The sequence below is a fragment of the Rhodamnia argentea genome, chromosome 2, assembly GCF_020921035.1.
Source record: "Rhodamnia argentea isolate NSW1041297 chromosome 2, ASM2092103v1, whole genome shotgun sequence".
Lineage (NCBI taxonomy): Eukaryota > Viridiplantae > Streptophyta > Magnoliopsida > Myrtales > Myrtaceae > Rhodamnia > Rhodamnia argentea.
Genome location: NC_063151.1, coordinates 10,285,110 through 10,302,694, shown reverse-complemented (window position 1 = coordinate 10,302,694; position 17,585 = coordinate 10,285,110). Strand labels below are relative to the sequence as shown.

General features: G+C 40.4%; 1 protein-coding gene across 1 annotated transcript; it reads right to left on the bottom strand.

Annotated features, from left to right (window-relative positions):
• Positions 1–5,706: 5,706 nt before the first annotated feature.
• Positions 5,707–6,737, bottom strand: LOC115727361 (protein MIZU-KUSSEI 1-like). Its single transcript, XM_030657575.2, has one exon. The coding sequence runs from the start codon at positions 6,563–6,565 to the stop codon at positions 5,810–5,812; it is 756 nt and encodes a 251-aa protein (XP_030513435.2). The 5' UTR covers positions 6,566–6,737; the 3' UTR covers positions 5,707–5,809.
• Positions 6,738–17,585: the final 10,848 nt, after the last annotated feature.

Genomic DNA, 17,585 nt, shown 5'->3' with positions numbered 1-17,585 from the left:
GTTAATTGTTCTCGAGGCTAGCTAATCATAGCGAAAGAGTCCAAATCAAGGTTTTTTTTTTTTTCTCTTCCTTTTTGGGTCGAAAATCAAAGATTTTTTTTTTTTGTTGGGGAAAATCAAGGTTATATATATATATTTTTTTTGGTCCGGTTCTATTTTATCTTATTTTTCTATACAAGCCACACTGTGTGAGCTATATACCGTGTGGAGGTTGTGAAACCCTGGCCCCTCCTCGCGCGTCTTCACCCTACTCCGCCTTGAAGGTCGGGATTCGAACCCCCAACTTCCCTTTTCCTAAATGGGAAGAGCGGTCACAGAGGCAATTCCCTAATAGCTCAAGGTTAGAATGAGAGGCCAAGTATGCGGTTGATTTTGGTCCACCAACAACGCGTTTTCTTGTGGATTGCATTTATGAGTACGATTTCAGTACAAAGAACCAAACCAGCCTTATTTATTTAGGGGGGATGCCCACGCTTGTCATCCAAATCGGGGCATTCCTTTGGACCTCAAAACTTGGGACCCTAGTCAATTTATTTTTTATTTGATTTTTCGTGTAATTGGGAGCTTTATCAATGCGGACCAACATAAGTTTGGTGACTCATGATTTTGCATTGGTTCCACATTTATTAATTTCATAGAGTTTTTTGTCTTTTTGCTGCCCCCTTTCAATTTTTTTTTTTTTTTGCAATTTCTTTGTGAAGGCCATCAAACGTTTACTTGGTTGAGGTAGTCGCTTTCACTACAAGATATACATTTGTTCACGTACTAAAAAGAACAAAAACCTATTTATTGATTTGATTCTATTAAGGAGTACCTTTGGAGCCCTCGTTTAGTATGTTCAGTTTGGAATAGTTTCAAATTTTAAAGTGCCAATTTCGCACAGCACAACACGGGAACAGTCCTAAATATGGCTAAGTTTCGATGACAAATTATTTTCATTTTAATGTATCGGGATACTCATTAACAAACTCCCTTACTAATTTTGCTAAAAAGAATTAATATATATGCCTCTTTTGTAATCACCCTTAATCTTAAAATTTAGGGATAATTACGCAAATGTTCTTTGAACTTTGGCCTAGTGTGCAATATGATCCTTGAATTTTATTTTTTTTAATGTAGTCCTTGAACTTTAACCTAATGTGCAGTGTGGTTCTTGCATTTTAATTTGTTCAACCCGAGTACTTCTTGAATTACTATATCTCTAGATTCAACCATATCTCTAGATTATTTAACTCATGAACTAAATTGAACATGTACCAAAAGTCAAGGGATCACACTAAATAAATTAAAAGTTTAGATATCATGTTGTATATCAGATCAAAGTTCGAGAAACAATTTGTGTGATTTTGCTTAAGATTTTTGTCCCTGCCATTTTCATGCTCGCATGGAAAATGAAAGCAAAAAAATTCGAGTGCTGTCAGATGTGGAAACCACAGAGGAGTAGCTAGGGTTTTGCAATCGCCATGGCCCATGAATTTATGATAAACTTTCACGTACGTGACCAATGAACTGGATTCCAGAACAGTTGACGGCTCAGGTTCGGGCAATAAATAAGGTACAAAAGATAATATTTGAATTAGCTGAATTGATTTCATGGTACCCTCACCTACTTCATTCACCTCATGGACCAATCAACCTCTCTGTCTCTCTCTCTCTCTCTCTCTCTTTGCTTTCGGAAACGAAGTGGAACTAGCATTGTTGTCTTTTTATAATAGCCACAGTGGACCTTGTCTTGAGTAGAAATGATCTGAGCCTGGGTTCTTGTAATGATTCTAAACTCTAAAAAGTGGTTTTCGTTCATTTAAAATACAAAGATGAGATATGGACTTTGGCTCACTTTGTGACAAGGAAAAAAAAAAAACAAGAAGAATGATGCTTGTGTCGAGGGGCCGACACTTGAGATCACTACCATCCAACATTTAGGCTTCATTTGACTCGTTCGCCCCTTACTAGAGTCAGCTAAGATTAGCTTTCCCCTCAAACTATCGCTCGCTCGCTCGCTTACTTGAGCATCGGATCATAGAGGGAAAGAGGAGTGTATCGGGGAAAGAATGCTTCTATTGCGCGTCTTTGTTGGGATCGTGGGTTGATCCAAATGAAGGAAATGAGGCATCTATATTTGCTTAAGTCCCTCTAATTACAATCGTAGGCTACCCGTTAATCTAATTGTGGAGACGTTATCTCCCTATTTACCAACTAACCCGATAAAGTACAAGAGTTCTCTAAAATAAAATTATAATACATTTCACGTAACACCGTTGAGAATATTTACATATGAAACCCTAGACACTAATGAGCTTCAAGGCTAGCCCATTCATCTAGGCTATTTCCGCGGTTCATCGGGCCTTGAAAACCTCCTGTCCATGAGACTTGCCTACACACGATACGCAAGTCGATATGCTGCGAGGATCCAAACCCTACAACGAGCTTTATTATAGGCTAATATGCTATGGATTACATGAGCACTAAACTCTGCAAACTGCTGCACATAGCTGATGCAGAGAGCAAGGACAACTTGAGCGATAGATTTAGGCATGTCATCTCGCAAAAAGAAAAGAACACATCGACAAAAGTCTTACATAAGTCAAGTCGAACCGAGGCTGTACATGTCAAGGCCCCAAGCACCTATGAGTTAGAGCAACGACGGAGCATGAAAATTCCGAAAAATCTTGAATCACATCTCACACACACTTAACTCACCTAAATTAAGATGAAGTGGATATAGTCTCTGCTTCCAATTACAACCTCCTTGCCTTCCGTTAATGCAGGCGATTTCCGCATGAAGAGGGATATCGGCACGTCTCGATATTTCTCGCACCAACATTTACTGTGTTTATAAGTTTCACTTGGATGGCTTATCTTGTAGCAACAAGTTGGTTCCATTAGCATATCTGCCTAACACAAGTCAAAATTGAGAATCTTCCCTCGGCTATGCAATCCCTAATTAGAAACAATCCCACTTGTCTAATTTTTTTTTTTTTTTTTGGGTCTATTTTTTCGGGGTCAATATGAGTAAGAACTTGTGTTTTCAAAATAAGAAAGGCAGCCCAAATAGGTTGATGGATTGATGAGTGGTCTAACGAATTAAAAGCCCGAAATACTTGGTGCACCTCTTTCTTGAATCGCATGGCCTGTCGCCTCGGGCCTGGCTTATCAACAAAGTGCAAAGAGCCCCAGTGCTAACTTGTCCGTAACCAAGCACTTTCAATATATAAAATACATGCGGCATCGTTCTCTAATGGTTTAATTGTATTCTCTACTTAATTTCTTGAAGTGAAGCTATGTTTGAAGTATGGCGAGGTCCAATTGGTCGGACGATGAATAGTAAAATGAAATAAAAAGAGGGCCCTTTTCAATTGCTACACACTAGGACAACTGAAAACTAGAGAAGATTCTCTTTATACATTACTCGTTAGTCGTTCACAAAGAATGAATGAGATATGTTAGTCCATTCATTATTATCAAATTTAGATGAACGGAACTCAAGAATCCGACTGAAAGGAGATGTTACACAAAACACATGTGTTCACGTCCGGATCATGAATAGAACTAATCGGCGTAGATCAATCCAATTCGGGGTTTCCAATCGATAAGAAAAAGAAAGGGGGAGCATGCTTTTTTCCCTTGTCTAGTTGTGCACGGGTGAATCAAAGAACGGGACAAATGCAAAAAAGGAGGAAAAAAAAACAAAGGAGGGGAGTGGGTGGTGGAGCCAAAATTGAGTGGGAAGAATTAGGGCTAATGCTCGTGTGCATGTCCTTTCATGAGCATGCTCTTGTCATCCCAAAGTCCCATTTCTTGAATTGTTATCGTCGCGTCTTGTCAATGAATTCTTTTTTTTCTAGAACACTCGTTAAATGCACTTAGTAAATAAAAATTTCGATTTCTAAAGCATTAATCGTGCGTCCGATGAAAACGATCAAGTATATTGAGAATTGTATATTTGATTATGGAAGTTAGTAGCCCGACAGTCGGCAGGTTGTATCATTATTTTTAACCCCATAATATTCCAGTTAATGAGTGTTTTATGCAAAATACGCGGTGATGATGTGTGGATATATGATAAAAAAAAAAACTGACGGTACTGTTAGGTTGTTAGGAAAGCATTCTCCTTTGATTGTAGAAGAAGTATCTTGAGACTTTGTCCGATAAAGTTGATGTCGTTATTGGATTGTGGGCAATGACAAGAAATCTAGGTCCCTCAATTGTAGGGAAATCGAGACAAAAGCCTAAAAGAGGGAGGCAACCACAAGTTGGATGTTGGATATTGGACGTTGTTGGATGTCATGGTCACCATGCATCTAAGTTCAACTTCAAGCTCCCGTCTTTTTATACACCATTATTGTTTCAAGGACCAGTCAACTATTGAGCCCATGAACATGACCTCTGAGCTTTTTGATGGGCCTGAGTTCACACCCAAAAAAAAAAAAAAAAAAAAAAAGGAAAAAAATTAAGAGGTGGTCACATACATGATACAACTATGCGATGATTCAATGAATTGTGCCTACAATTCAACAAAAAATCGGGTCGTTTTGAATAGTGGGGCGTGGTATATTCTTCAATCTTTACGATCTCTTCAAGGTGCAACGTTCGTCCATCCGTTCTCAGTCTCGATGGTAAAATGTTTAGAGGATTGCGGTTTACTTTCAGTTTGCGGAGACTATAGAATCGTTTCGTTTAATCGACTCGCTTGGTTATTATCGGTAAAGTTGGGGCGAGATCGGAAGTTGGAGACAGAAAGAATCGACAATTGCTAACTTCAATGGAATCTTTTGAGAGATTTTTGCCCCTCGTGTGGTGGGGACATGGGTGTTGCCCCCAGACAGCTGAGCTGAGCTTGCTGCAAGACGAGACCTTGTGATCGTTTGTCACTTTTATGTTGTCATCTTTCGATGCGGTCATGGAAAATGGTCGATTCTTCTGAACTGTGGGAGGGAATATCTTCGCGCCATAGGCTTCCACTGCGGATACAGCAAAAATAGGAGTTAAGAGGAACCCAACAGGGGCTCTGATCCATCTCCATCCACTTGATGTGTGACGCCCAAAATGGGGACACCTTCCTATTTCGCCGGATATGATCCGCGATGAAAATTCTTTCACCAAAGTTTTGATCTCCGATGTTTCGGAATGAATCGAGTTCTGTGGTTGATTCGGACAAGTCAATTTTAAATGTCGATAGTTGCTTCCCCTGGTCGAGTTTCATTTTGAATCCTCCACAATCGATTTTAAAGGCTTTTCAGTATTGCTTACAGAATGATGGGATTTTTCTACCGAAGAGAATAAATTGCTCCTTAAAAAGCCTACTAACTTCATTAAAACTGAGTCCATAAGTGATGACAATTACCCTATGAAGACTTGCTTTTACTAGGGCTCCGGTTGAGAATTACCGGCTGAAATCCCTATATGACTGTATAGTGTTCACGGGCTGATCGAGTCAAATGATTTCGAAAATCAACTCGAATAGGCTTAAATAAGGGCATTTAGCTATGACTCCGCTCGCCCCGTGACTTAAAGCTACCTACAAGTTATGCCTGACCCGAAGATCTAGCGTAACGACTTCCCTTTACCTAGTTCCATCTCAAATAATAGTAATAATGCATGGGAATCGATTTTTTTTTTAAACTGCGTATTTTAAGAGAATAATCAAAGATAATTTGGAAGCTAAAGCTAAAATAAAAATGAACAATTGAACGTTTTCTTTTCCCATTCTTCTCGGGTATATCCCAAATTCATTTAATTCTAAATTTAGCATAAGCTTGAACAGAATTCAAACTAAGCTACTTAATAATTACAAATTATGTAACACGCGTTACGACCTGAGAAGAAATATACTGAGCTCCTGACCATTACTCCCCACCGGATCGATCATATGAAAACTCTCCGAGTCCACCGATCCAATCACTCGCTCGAAACTCGCCCGCAGATACAAGAGATCTCCGTCGCCGCTGCCCTTGTCGCTCCTCGCTGCGACCGGCAGGACGCCCGCTCCGACGGAGACCGACCTCATCAGCCTCAGCACCGCCGCGTCGCCCGCTGTCATCCGCCTCCTCATGGCGAACCCGACCTTCCTCCCGTTGCAGTACATCGACCAGACTGGCTCGCTGAACAGAGAGCCGCCGCCGCCGCCTCCGCCTCGCCGCCCCCGCCGGTCCTCGTCCTCCGCCGCCTCCGCCTTCCTTCGGCCACACTCGAGCGCTATGCGGAGGAGCCCATGGCGCATCTCGCGGGCGAGGTAGGAGGTCGGGACGGCGAACTCGAGGAGGAGGAGGGGCGAGGCGCGGGAGTCGTCCTGGAGGCAGAAGCTGACGCGGCCGCGGCGGTAGCCGAAGAAGGTGCCGGTGACGAGGGAGGAGCAGTGGGTGGAGGACTCGGCGGAGACGCTGAGGGAGTCGGAGTCGGAGTCGGGGGAGGGGGAGGGCTGGAAGCCGCAGCAGCAGGGGACGACGCACTCGACGAGTGAGCGGAGGGAGCGGCGGAGGCGGACGTCGCGGCCGCAGTCGACGGAGGTGGCGGTGTCGATGACGTGGAGGGGCCCCGTTTGGCTGCCCAAGTCGATCATTCTCATGGTGTCGATGGAAATGGGGAGCTGATTCTCGCTGATTCTGCACTTGGGAAGTTGTGAAGACGATGGAAGACAGAGAGATGGTTATAAATAAGCGGGAGGGCGAGGGAATTAAAAGGTGTAAAGCCTATCACTATGGGGAAAAGAGTGCTAAAGTGGGCCGAGGAATCGTGGGCAATAATTCTGCCCACGAGGGGCCTTTCTGTGGGCCCAATCTCGGGAACTCTTCGGAGGGGGCGACACGCCGATACCGGTGGCCGGAAGGGAAGTTCGAGCCTGGTTCCATTTCGGAGTTGCAACACGAGGCGAGCCTTCAACGGACGACACTTGAGGATCTTGTAACTTTTTTCAATTCGAGTTATCCGGTTTCTGAGATTGAAAAGACCAAACCTAAAGATGGCATCAAATTGACACTCAGGAATCATGTATTCATGTGATAGGATCATCGCCATTATCTTGTTCAAGTGAGTAGGCATGAACCACCCCCTCCCTCTCCTTTCAAGTCTACATTGATACGAGCGATCTAAGCAACTCTTTCAATAGTCGTGCCTGTTTAAAGAAACATACGAAGTTATTTTTTAAAACATAATTTCAATTTTTCTTCAAGATTGCGCGATGAAAAGCTTCAGAATCAATTGGGTGGTTCCTAAATTAGGCGAAAGACTCCAAGGTTAGGTCAGGTCTCTCTAATGATCGGGGGGCAGAAACGAGGGGGGAAGACACAATCACAAAAAGGGCGAAAAGGGTTTGCAACCTTTTGAAAAGAGTTTTCGGTTTCAGGGGGGGGTGGAAGTGGGCGACAGAGGGAGACCGGATGGGATGTCCGACGCGAGCGAGCGAGGCAAGAGCTGAAGACCAGTGCACGAGCAGGCGAGGGAGGGAAAGAGGCAGTGACGACTGACGAGACTCCTCCGGTCATTTCTGTCTGGAACTTTTCGTTCGCCGACGATGTTGACGCTCCCACATTTCTAAAGCACAGATGCACGAGAGGATCCTAAGCTCAGATCTTTTGGTTCCACACGCACGGTAAGCTATGGACATGGAGAGGCAAAAGAATAGCATCACACCGATGCGATTAGATGTATGAACACAATCAAATAAAAAATAAAAGCGAGAAAAAAAATCGAGACATGAGATTTATCCCGATTCATTCTTAAATTAAGGTCGCATTCAACAGATGATTCCACTATAATTAATACTCAAACTTTCTATTACAGCTCTCAATTAAAAGAGAAAATTACTATATATAACAATAGCTATTCATGGGTATAAAACTAAATAAACAATAAAATATGGGGTCAAATTATGAAAGCCGTCTGGAGTCCCGCAGCCGCTATGCCTTCCTATCAATGGGGAGCATAGACCACATCCTAATATGTACAAGGTCTCTCAATGCAAATAGAATGATAAGAATATGATCATTTCAAAATGCCATGATATGAGACTTCCTTAATCATAGCCTTGTTCATTATGACCATACCAAGAACCTCGAGGCCAAGGCATGGTGAATTTTAAGTAATGTTGTTATGTTAAAGCGGGTAATCCTCCTGGCATAGGAGACTTAGAAGTAGGTGCCCAAAAGGGTAGAATCAAAAGAAGAAAATAAGAAAAAGAAGAAAAACGGAAAGAAACTTAAGTTTCATTTGCTTCACAAAAAACGAATGATATGAATAATATTTTTCCTAAAATTAATCGCTTGAATTAAGCAGTCACTAAAAAATATTTTTACTATTGACAACAACTAATATTCAAATATTTTTGTGAAGGATCGAAATATTTTCTATACCGTTCATCTTTATAACTGACATAATTGATCATTTTTTATGGAAATAGTTCACATTGTTAGCCACATTCCTGACATATGTGGACTTATAAGCTACAAGCTACGAGAAGAGAGTCCTAGCAAGCGAGAGTAACCAATAGATGTTCCACATAGGTGTAATATGTAAAAGATACTGGAAAGACTTAGTTGGGCAACAAGGGCATCCACATCCCTCAAAAATCATGTTTGGGCCACCCATTTGATTGAAACAGAAACTTTCGATTGAGGCACGCCTTGTGCTGCCCTTTTTCAGCCCCTCATGATTGAATTAATTATGCCAACACTAACACCCATCTCCACCACAATTCCTTGAGAAAAAAAAAAAAAACTGTGTTTGGGTCATATTGGTGTCCTTTGCTGGCCCAATTAATCTTTCTTTATCCATTTATGAATTTCCAAACTTGAAATCAAGCTCAGCTTATTAGATCCAAATCACCAAAAGCAGTCTCTCTCTCTCTCTTCTCTCTTTCTCTTTCTCTGTGAATAGCAATCATGTGGTGCCCCCCCTTGTTTTGTGCCTGTGCCTCACAAGCGCATGGGAATATAGACATTGATGGGAGTAGCAAAAGAAGTCATCATGCTGTACATGGATACATCATAGTCCTTGGAAGGTGCACATATGCAAGTGAAAGTGCTCATGGGTATGTATTCAGTATTGGGTTGTATGGGTAAGTGCGTTGGAAGTTTTAAAACTTGTCAGGAAAATGCAATTGAGTCCTAAAACTTTCAAACGGAATAATCAAATCCTAAAACTTGTCAAATTTGTGAAATCGAGTTGTTCCGTTGATTGTGTTTTCTCAAAGTTATAAGACGTAATTGCACTTTTCGCGACAAGTTTTAAGACCCGGTTGCATTTTTGTGACAAGTTTCGGGATTTTATTGCATCTTTTTTAAAGTTTTAATACTCAATTGCACTTTCTTGATAAATTTTAAGACCTAATTGCACTTTCATGACAAGTTTCAAGACTTGATTTCACTTTTCTGAAAGTTTTAAGACCTAGATTGCACTTCCGTGATAAGTTTTAGGACCCAATGGTACTTTTTGAAAATTTTAGAATTCAATTGCACTTTCACGATAAATTTTAAGACTTTCGATATACTAATCTCTTCTTTAAATAATAAAAGCACCAGAGAGAGAGAGAGAGAGAGAGAGAGAGAGAGAGAGAGAGAGAGAGAGAGAGAGAGAGAGAGAGAGAGAGAGAGAGAGAGAGAGTCAATTGGGAAAAAGCCATTATTCTTGGATTTATGAGAATGGCCATGCCATTTCCATCTGCATAAGATGACTTTCCAGTCCACTACTCAATACTTTAATTTGATCAATGATTCCCTCCTCATCTCTGCATGATTAGGAACAGTTTCTTTTGTTGTTTATGGGTCATTAAGTAATGGGGGTGTTGGACTCTGTGGAGTGGTCACATCGTATTGGGGCCACAAAATTGTTAGGTTTTCAGAGAGATTAGGGCATTGCTTTTGAATGATGGATGCCATCATGGAAAGAAAGCTTTGCCAAATAAGTCGTGTCATTATTCCTCAATCTGCCTTTAAGCAAGGAGATTAGTGTTGACAGTTAAGATATTCTTGCTCTTAGTTAGTGCTTAGATCACATGTTTCAGGGGTTATACTCTCTCGAAGGGATCAACTCCAAGGCCCAACAGCCTCCGCTGCAGCAAACGAGGCCTTTGCAACGAGGGATTCAAAATCAAGCCTGAAATTCAGAGTTGATTCTATCTTTGACTTGAGAGCTAAGAGGCATGGTGTCTTATTTTTCCTTCCAACGTTAGGCCCAATGTTTAGGGCCTAAACATTTGAGGTGAAGGTTTGTAAATATGCACGCAAAATTATCGAAAAAGAATAATGTATTTCCTCCGGTCTTAAGTTTTTTTTTTTGGGTCTCAAACCACGCTTCTGATTGCCGGACGGCATATGTATAAACATCAATCATGTCCCTATTGCAGACTACATTGGTTAAGAAACTTTCTCCGATTATCCTTTTAGTTGTTGGGATTTGATGATGTCCACAACTTGTAACCCACCAATCAGAAAGGTGGTTGAAGGAAAATAAGGCCCTCTATTTCAGTTAAGTTTTCCTACGGTTGACGCACATAACTCGCAACAATCAGAGACATGGTTAAAGGAAATTTTCCTCGAATCATGCATATGATTGATAGGTACAAAACTATTGCATCACGAACACGAGGGCCATTTCTTTTTGGTTTTTGGTCAGAAAACAGTAGATGACGTGAATGGTTTTGTTGCAAACTAATAGAACTATAATGCTATGAGATAGGTTAATGATGCGGTAAAAGACGCACAAGGATGCCATGCAGAAGATTGCAGAGACATAAAAATTGAAGAGATGAGAGAAGATGAGGGGTTTCTCCATGCCTAGTACCGTCTCCTGGCGCTGCCTCCCTCTCATAAAAACTCTCCCATTGTGAGTTTACAAGTGCACAAACCCTCCCTACGTACAAATCAGAAGCTCTCCCAGAACATCTGCAAGTCTAGAAGTACAAGAAAAAACAAACGTCATCACGACAAGCTCTCGGTTTTTCTCTGTTCTTGGTCCAATGTTTCTGTTTTATTTATTTATTTCGGCTTCTTGAGCTTGTGTTGATGATTATCACCAACTTTGGAGAAGCCCTCAATTAGTCATGATCTCTTCAAAACATTCCCAATCTCGTATTGTTCTTCAGAGCATTTCCTGAAAGCGAGAGTCTCTCTCCCTCCCCCTCTCCCTCTTGCCCTCCCTTTTCCTATCTTTCTACCTCACTATCACCCCATTTTCGAGATTTCTACTCTTTTTCGGGCAGATTCATGCGCTGGACTTTCAGGGATTTTCTGTGGGGAGTTTCAAGATTTTGCTTTCTTTGCTTGGTTTGGCTTTCTTTTCTCTCCCACTCTATTTTGAGAGTTTTTTTTTATGTGAATAAATTTCTGTAGCTGATCTCGGATGAACGTGAAGACCAGTTAGACCCTTTATCTTATCGACAGCCATCGAGGAAGATGTTCGTAATGGGGCTTCACAACCACTCCGAGATTAGGCCGTTCTCCCCTCCCCATTTAGATTTAGGTTTAGATCCATGAGTTTCACTATCCTGAACTAGATTTAGATATAGATTTGGGAGTTACTTATAGATATTTGATAAGTGTTCTTTCAATATTTTGATGTTTGTGTTATTGCTCCGCGATGATGATGGGGGCGTCGAACCTAGACACAAATCGCAAGCCGTTGCAAATAGCATGGAATATCTCGGCGTGTGCTTACCATTGATTCTGGTGATTGGCCGCCGATCATTTACAATAATAGATCTATTTTTAAAGGATGAAAGTGTGTTCTTATTTGCAGAGTGTGCTTTATTATTTTTATTCACTTTTTGGGATTTGCTTTGCTCTGCACTTATTTAGATACTTGTTAGGCTTGAAAGCTTTCTTTTTGTAACTCTCATTTTGCTTAATGAACGAGATCTTTTTTTTTTTTCGACCAAAAAAACATAATAAGATTACTTTCCTTCTCAGCTTGATTCTTTCATGTGTAGCTTCAATCAATCAGCCTTGCTAACCTTTGAGTTTCCCTCCGTGGATAGGCCGAATATGATAATGATCTTCGCTTGTTTGATTGCCAAGCCCCAAACACCAGAGGTAACTTTCCCTGTAGAGCTGGTCCTTCTCTACATGGTCGCCGGTTCTGTTCTATCAAGCTATGCACCTTCTTGATTCACTGTAAATATCGGTCAATCAATCACCGATTCCGTAATCATGGGATTCTTTCTTGATTAGGGTTCAAACGAAATTCTTACACTCGATTGAGAAGTTTCCTAATGTCCAGTCTTTTTCCCGCATGTGGTGTTCGAATATTTTGAATTCTCAAAAATAGTAATTTTGAGTCATGGCATCACGCCGCTATGATGTAATAGCACGTGGTGCTATGACTAGATCTGTCAAAATGGGCCATAAATCCATTTCTTAAACCATATATGATGAAATGAGTTGGTATATGAGTTAATTATATTTAATAAGTGTGTCATATATATGTTTACGCCTAATATGAGTATTAAATAGGTCATAAATGAGTTTACAACTTATTTCGATTCAAAGCGCCTTTACATCTCTCTCGTCTTCACTTGACCTCGCCCACACTCTTGCTTTTGTTTGCATATGAGTTTTCTTAAATTGGGTTAAATATGTGAGTGTTTTGGGAATATGGGTCGGGTTAGGTTTGGATTGTGTATGAGTCGGGTTAGGTATGTATCCTTAAATTTGCATCACAACAAATTGGTCATAAATAGGTTAAATGGATCTATTTTGGGTTGGGCAATCCAACCCGACCCACCCATTTAACGGGTTCTAAGAACAACATATGCAACACTTGCATTTTGTATCTCCTTGTAACAATCATGTTAGTAATAAGATTTGTAGTTTTGGTTATCGTCAGGATGATCGAGTAACCGAGTGACAGCCAAGTTTCATACTTCGTATCTTGAAGTTGAAGTGCTCTCACTTGTGCTTCTTGATGATCAAGGACCCGTATATATGCCAGTTATGGTTAGTTTGTCAAAAACTTAAAATGCAAATAAGGATACAAAAGATCACAAGTAAATATTTAACCTAATAAATCCTAACTCCAAATTTATTTGGGGTACAAAATCAAATAGGAGTGCAACTAATTTTGACTGGTTGAAGGTTGGGTTGACAGACACAACCCTTTAGAAAACAGGTTCTCTCGCTTTTATATCTAGTCTTAGGGTGTAAACGCGTAAAATGAAGGATTTAGAGAATATTTTCTCGGAAAATGATCGTGTGTATAACTTACAACAATGGGTGTTCACAAAAAAATTTTAGATATAAATTACTATTGACAGTGAATTTTTTTTTTTAACTAGACATAATTATTTCGAACGATACAAGCGATCATTTTCAACAAAATATTTTTCAAATTAATTCATTTTCAGCAAAACAAAAGAGCCTCGGTACCTGTGCTACCAACCACGTACTATTTATTGTTCATTATAACACGAGAGCTCCCCATGAATATTGTTGTGCGGAACAAGCGATCGAACGATAAAATAGACAGAACAAGAAAATAAATCGGACACCAGATGTACATGGTTCGATCGTAGAGACCTAAGTCCACGGAGAGAGCATCAACGAATTCCACTATAGAACGAGCGATACATGGAGATTACAAACCAAACTCGAGTAACTCAAACACTCTCGGTGATTCTCAACCCCAATTACATTCAAAACGAACACAAGTGTTTAACCCCAAATTCCTAGCGAAACAATCTCTCAAACTCGCAAATGAATTAAAACACAAATTCTTACCATAAGAATTTCTTGACTAGAACACAAGAATTATTGATGTAATTCGATGAAGAAAATCTTCACTGCAAGAACACCCACGATCAAGCACCTAGCACCTACGGAACATAACCCATGGCACTCCAAAAGCTATTGATGCAAGTCTACGAACAATAACTTCTACTGCACATGAAAGACTCCAAGAAACCCACTCTGCGTACTCATCAACGGCGGCTTGTTGTTTGTGCCCTATTCTTTATATCAACGAAGCCACACCTAAGCAAAAGCTTTGAGATATATATATATAGCCATCACTTGAAGAAGTTCAAATTTCCTTGACATATCTTGGTCAGCAGAATATCCGGGTTGACCAAATAATCGTCCAACTCCAATTCGGATAAGGATATTGTTACATGCTCCAATAAACTCATATCCAAATATTTTGCTTTCCTCAATTTCGAAAATCCGCAAAATATCCAAAATATATGATTTCCTTTAATAAATCTTAGATTAGTTTCGTTTGTGGCTTAAACTCGAGACATATTTTAACAATCTCTACCTTGGCTCGACGTTTGAGCCAAGTCCAATCGCTTCACTAGTATCCGAACTCCATTGCTACTACTCTCCTAACAGCCCCAATGGGCTCAATCGCCACGTACATCATTCAAATCTAAGTCGCGCTTGAATTTCACCATAACCGTGGATCTCATCAAAATACCAACTCCATATGCACCTTTAATTGCTCCACAAGGACATTCCGACACAAGCTCCTTAATCGCAGATAAAGCAAAACCATCGTTGCATCCATATCTATCAAGAGATCGAACACTTATCTTATCAATATCAGCAGTTATAGCAACCGTTGGCTCTACAGGTTCCACATCGCTACAAGCACCATTTGTGTCGATTACCACGCTAGTATCCGCTACCTCGGGAGTTTCTGGTTGCAACTCCACCTCAAGCTAAACACCGTTCAGATCCGTATTGATACTGCCATAAACACTCCTACCCCGAAATACTAGAGACTCATCAAAGGTAACTTTTCTGCTGTGAATAGATGAATTTATATTTGAGCACCACAACCGATAGCCTCGCTCACCTCGTGCATAGCTATGGAATATGCACCTTGCCCTTACATCGAGCTTACCATCACTTACTCGATAATAACACGGGCAATCAAACATTTTAAAAGTAGGATAATCAGCAACTTACCCGACCACACTTCTTCGAGAGTCCGATATCCGATCGCAATCGATGGAGATCTGTTCACCAAGTAGCTCACTATACTAAGCGCATCCGCTAGAATTCTTCTAGCCATACCAGCACTAGAGATCATTTTACGGGCCATCTCTAGTAATGTTCTACTCATCAATTCTGCAAACCGTTGTGGTCTATTGGCACTAGTGCGGTGTTTCACTATGCCCTTTATCATGCATAATTTATTTATCAGCTTCGAGCGTAACTCCATGCTACTATTAGTTCACACATGCTTGATCGACTTACCAATCTCCGTCTCAATCAAAGCTCTCAATCGCGTATTCCCGACAACAAGATCAAACTTGTGCTTTGGCACGATCACCCGTGTCTTCCTCGAGCAATCGTTAGACTCTTGAACAGATGCCAACGTCTTTGGAGCGAAACTTGTCAATGTCTCTCCTTGAAGTTTATACAGGCCACCATGCTTGATTCCTTTCATTATCACCAGGGCACCTTGAACAATCTTCATAACTCCATCTTGTGAAGAATACCTACATCCAAATGAATCTAGGGCACCCAAGGAAATTAAGTTCTTTTTCAATTCCGGAACATGTCTTACTCCAGTCAATGTCCACGCAATACCATCATGCATCTTGATTTTAACATCACCAACACCCATAATATCGCATTCATCGTTATTCCCCAACCGTACTTTACTACTATCCGTGCTCTGATAAGTAGCAAACCAAGTTCCCGTTTGGTGTAGCATGAAAAGAACAACTAGAATCCATAATTCATCCGTCAAATGACGAATTCTCGATGACAAACAAGACATTATCGACACCATCAGAATTTTCTGCTAGAGCTATAATATCATCCACAGATTCAACTCTAATTTCCTTACCTTTCTCGTTTTTCAGCTTTAAGCAATCCCTTCTAAGATGCCCTCTCTTGCCACAGCTCCAATAGACAAGACCACCGATCCTAGATCGACTGTGTCTATTCGAGTTCATACTATTTTTGCTAACACGAGTATTAGTTTTTCCTCTATTTTGACCTACTAAAGTAGTAGATACAGATTCACCAGATTCTCTTCTACGGATGTCCTCGCTCAGAATTAAATCTCGAATCCCATCAAAAGTTAAACTTGTTGATCCAGAAGAATTACTAACAGCAGTAATAATAGTATTCCAACTATCAGGCAATAAGGATAATAGAATCAAAGCACGTACTTCATCTTCAAAGTCAATATCAACTGAACTCAATTGACTAACGATCACATTGAATTCATTGATATGATTAGTAATTGACGCACCTTCGCTCATCTTCAAATTAAATAGACGTTGCATCAAATAGGCCTTGTTGATCACAAGGGCTTCTCGTACATGTCCGATAGGGCTTTTATCAAACTTGTAGTGGTCTTCTCTTTGACGATATTAAACGCGACGTTACGGGCCAACGTCAGCCGAATAACACCCATCGCTCGTCTATCCAGCAATTCCCAATCATCTTGCTTCATCGTCTCTGGTTTCTCCCCAAACAGGGGCAAGTGTAGCTTCATCCGATATAGATAGTCTTCAATCTACATCTTCCAAAACCAAAGTCCTTCCCCTCAAATCTATCGATTTTTACTTTTACTTCTTATGTCGCCATCGATTTGCTTCAATTCGACAAGCCTGACTCTAATACCAATTGTTGCGCGGAACAAGCAATCGGACGATAAAATAGACAGAACAAAGAAAATAAATCGGACACCGGATGTATGTGGTTTAGTTGTAGAGACTTACGTCCACGGGAAGAGCAGCAACGAATTCCACTATAGAATGAGCGATACACGAAGATTACAAATCAAACTCAAGTAACTCAAACACTCTCAGTGTTTCCCAACCCCAATTACATTCAAGAACGCACACAATGTTTAGCCTCCAATTCATAGCGAAACAATCTCTCAAACTCGCAAAGGAATTAAAACACAAATTCTTACCATAAGAAATTCTCGACTAGAACACAAGAATTATTGATGTAATTCGATGAAGAAAATCTTCACTGCAAAAACACCCACGGTCAAACGCCCAGCACCTATGGAACGTAACCCATGGCACTCTAAAAGCTATTGATGCAATTCTACGAACAATAACTTCTACCGCATATGAAAGACTCCAAGAAACCCACTCTGCGTACTCATCAACGGCGGCTTATTGTTTGTGCCCTATTCTTTATATCAACAAAGCCACACCTGAGCAAAAGCTTTGAGATATTATATATATCCATCACTTGAAGAAGTTCAAATTTGCTCGGCATATCTTGGTCAACAGAATATCCGGGTTGACCAAATAATCGTCCAACTCCAATTCGGATAAGGATATTGTTACGTGCTCCAATAAACTCATATCCAAATATTTTGCTTTGCTCGATTTCAGAAATCCGCAAAATATCCAAACTATATGATTTCCTTTAATAAATCTCAGATTAGTTTCGTTTGTAGCTTAAACTCAAGATATATTTTAACAAATATGTTTCTAACATAAAATTCAGACCTCTCGATGGCCCATTTGCTCTTTCGGGAAGTGTTCATTATAACATGAGTTCCCATGAATATTTAATTCATGCTCTATATCAACAAGATCCTAATGGTGACCAAGACATTTATAAAAATATTTGATTTTTTACTTGTACATCTGTTTTCAACTAATGTTAATCGCATTT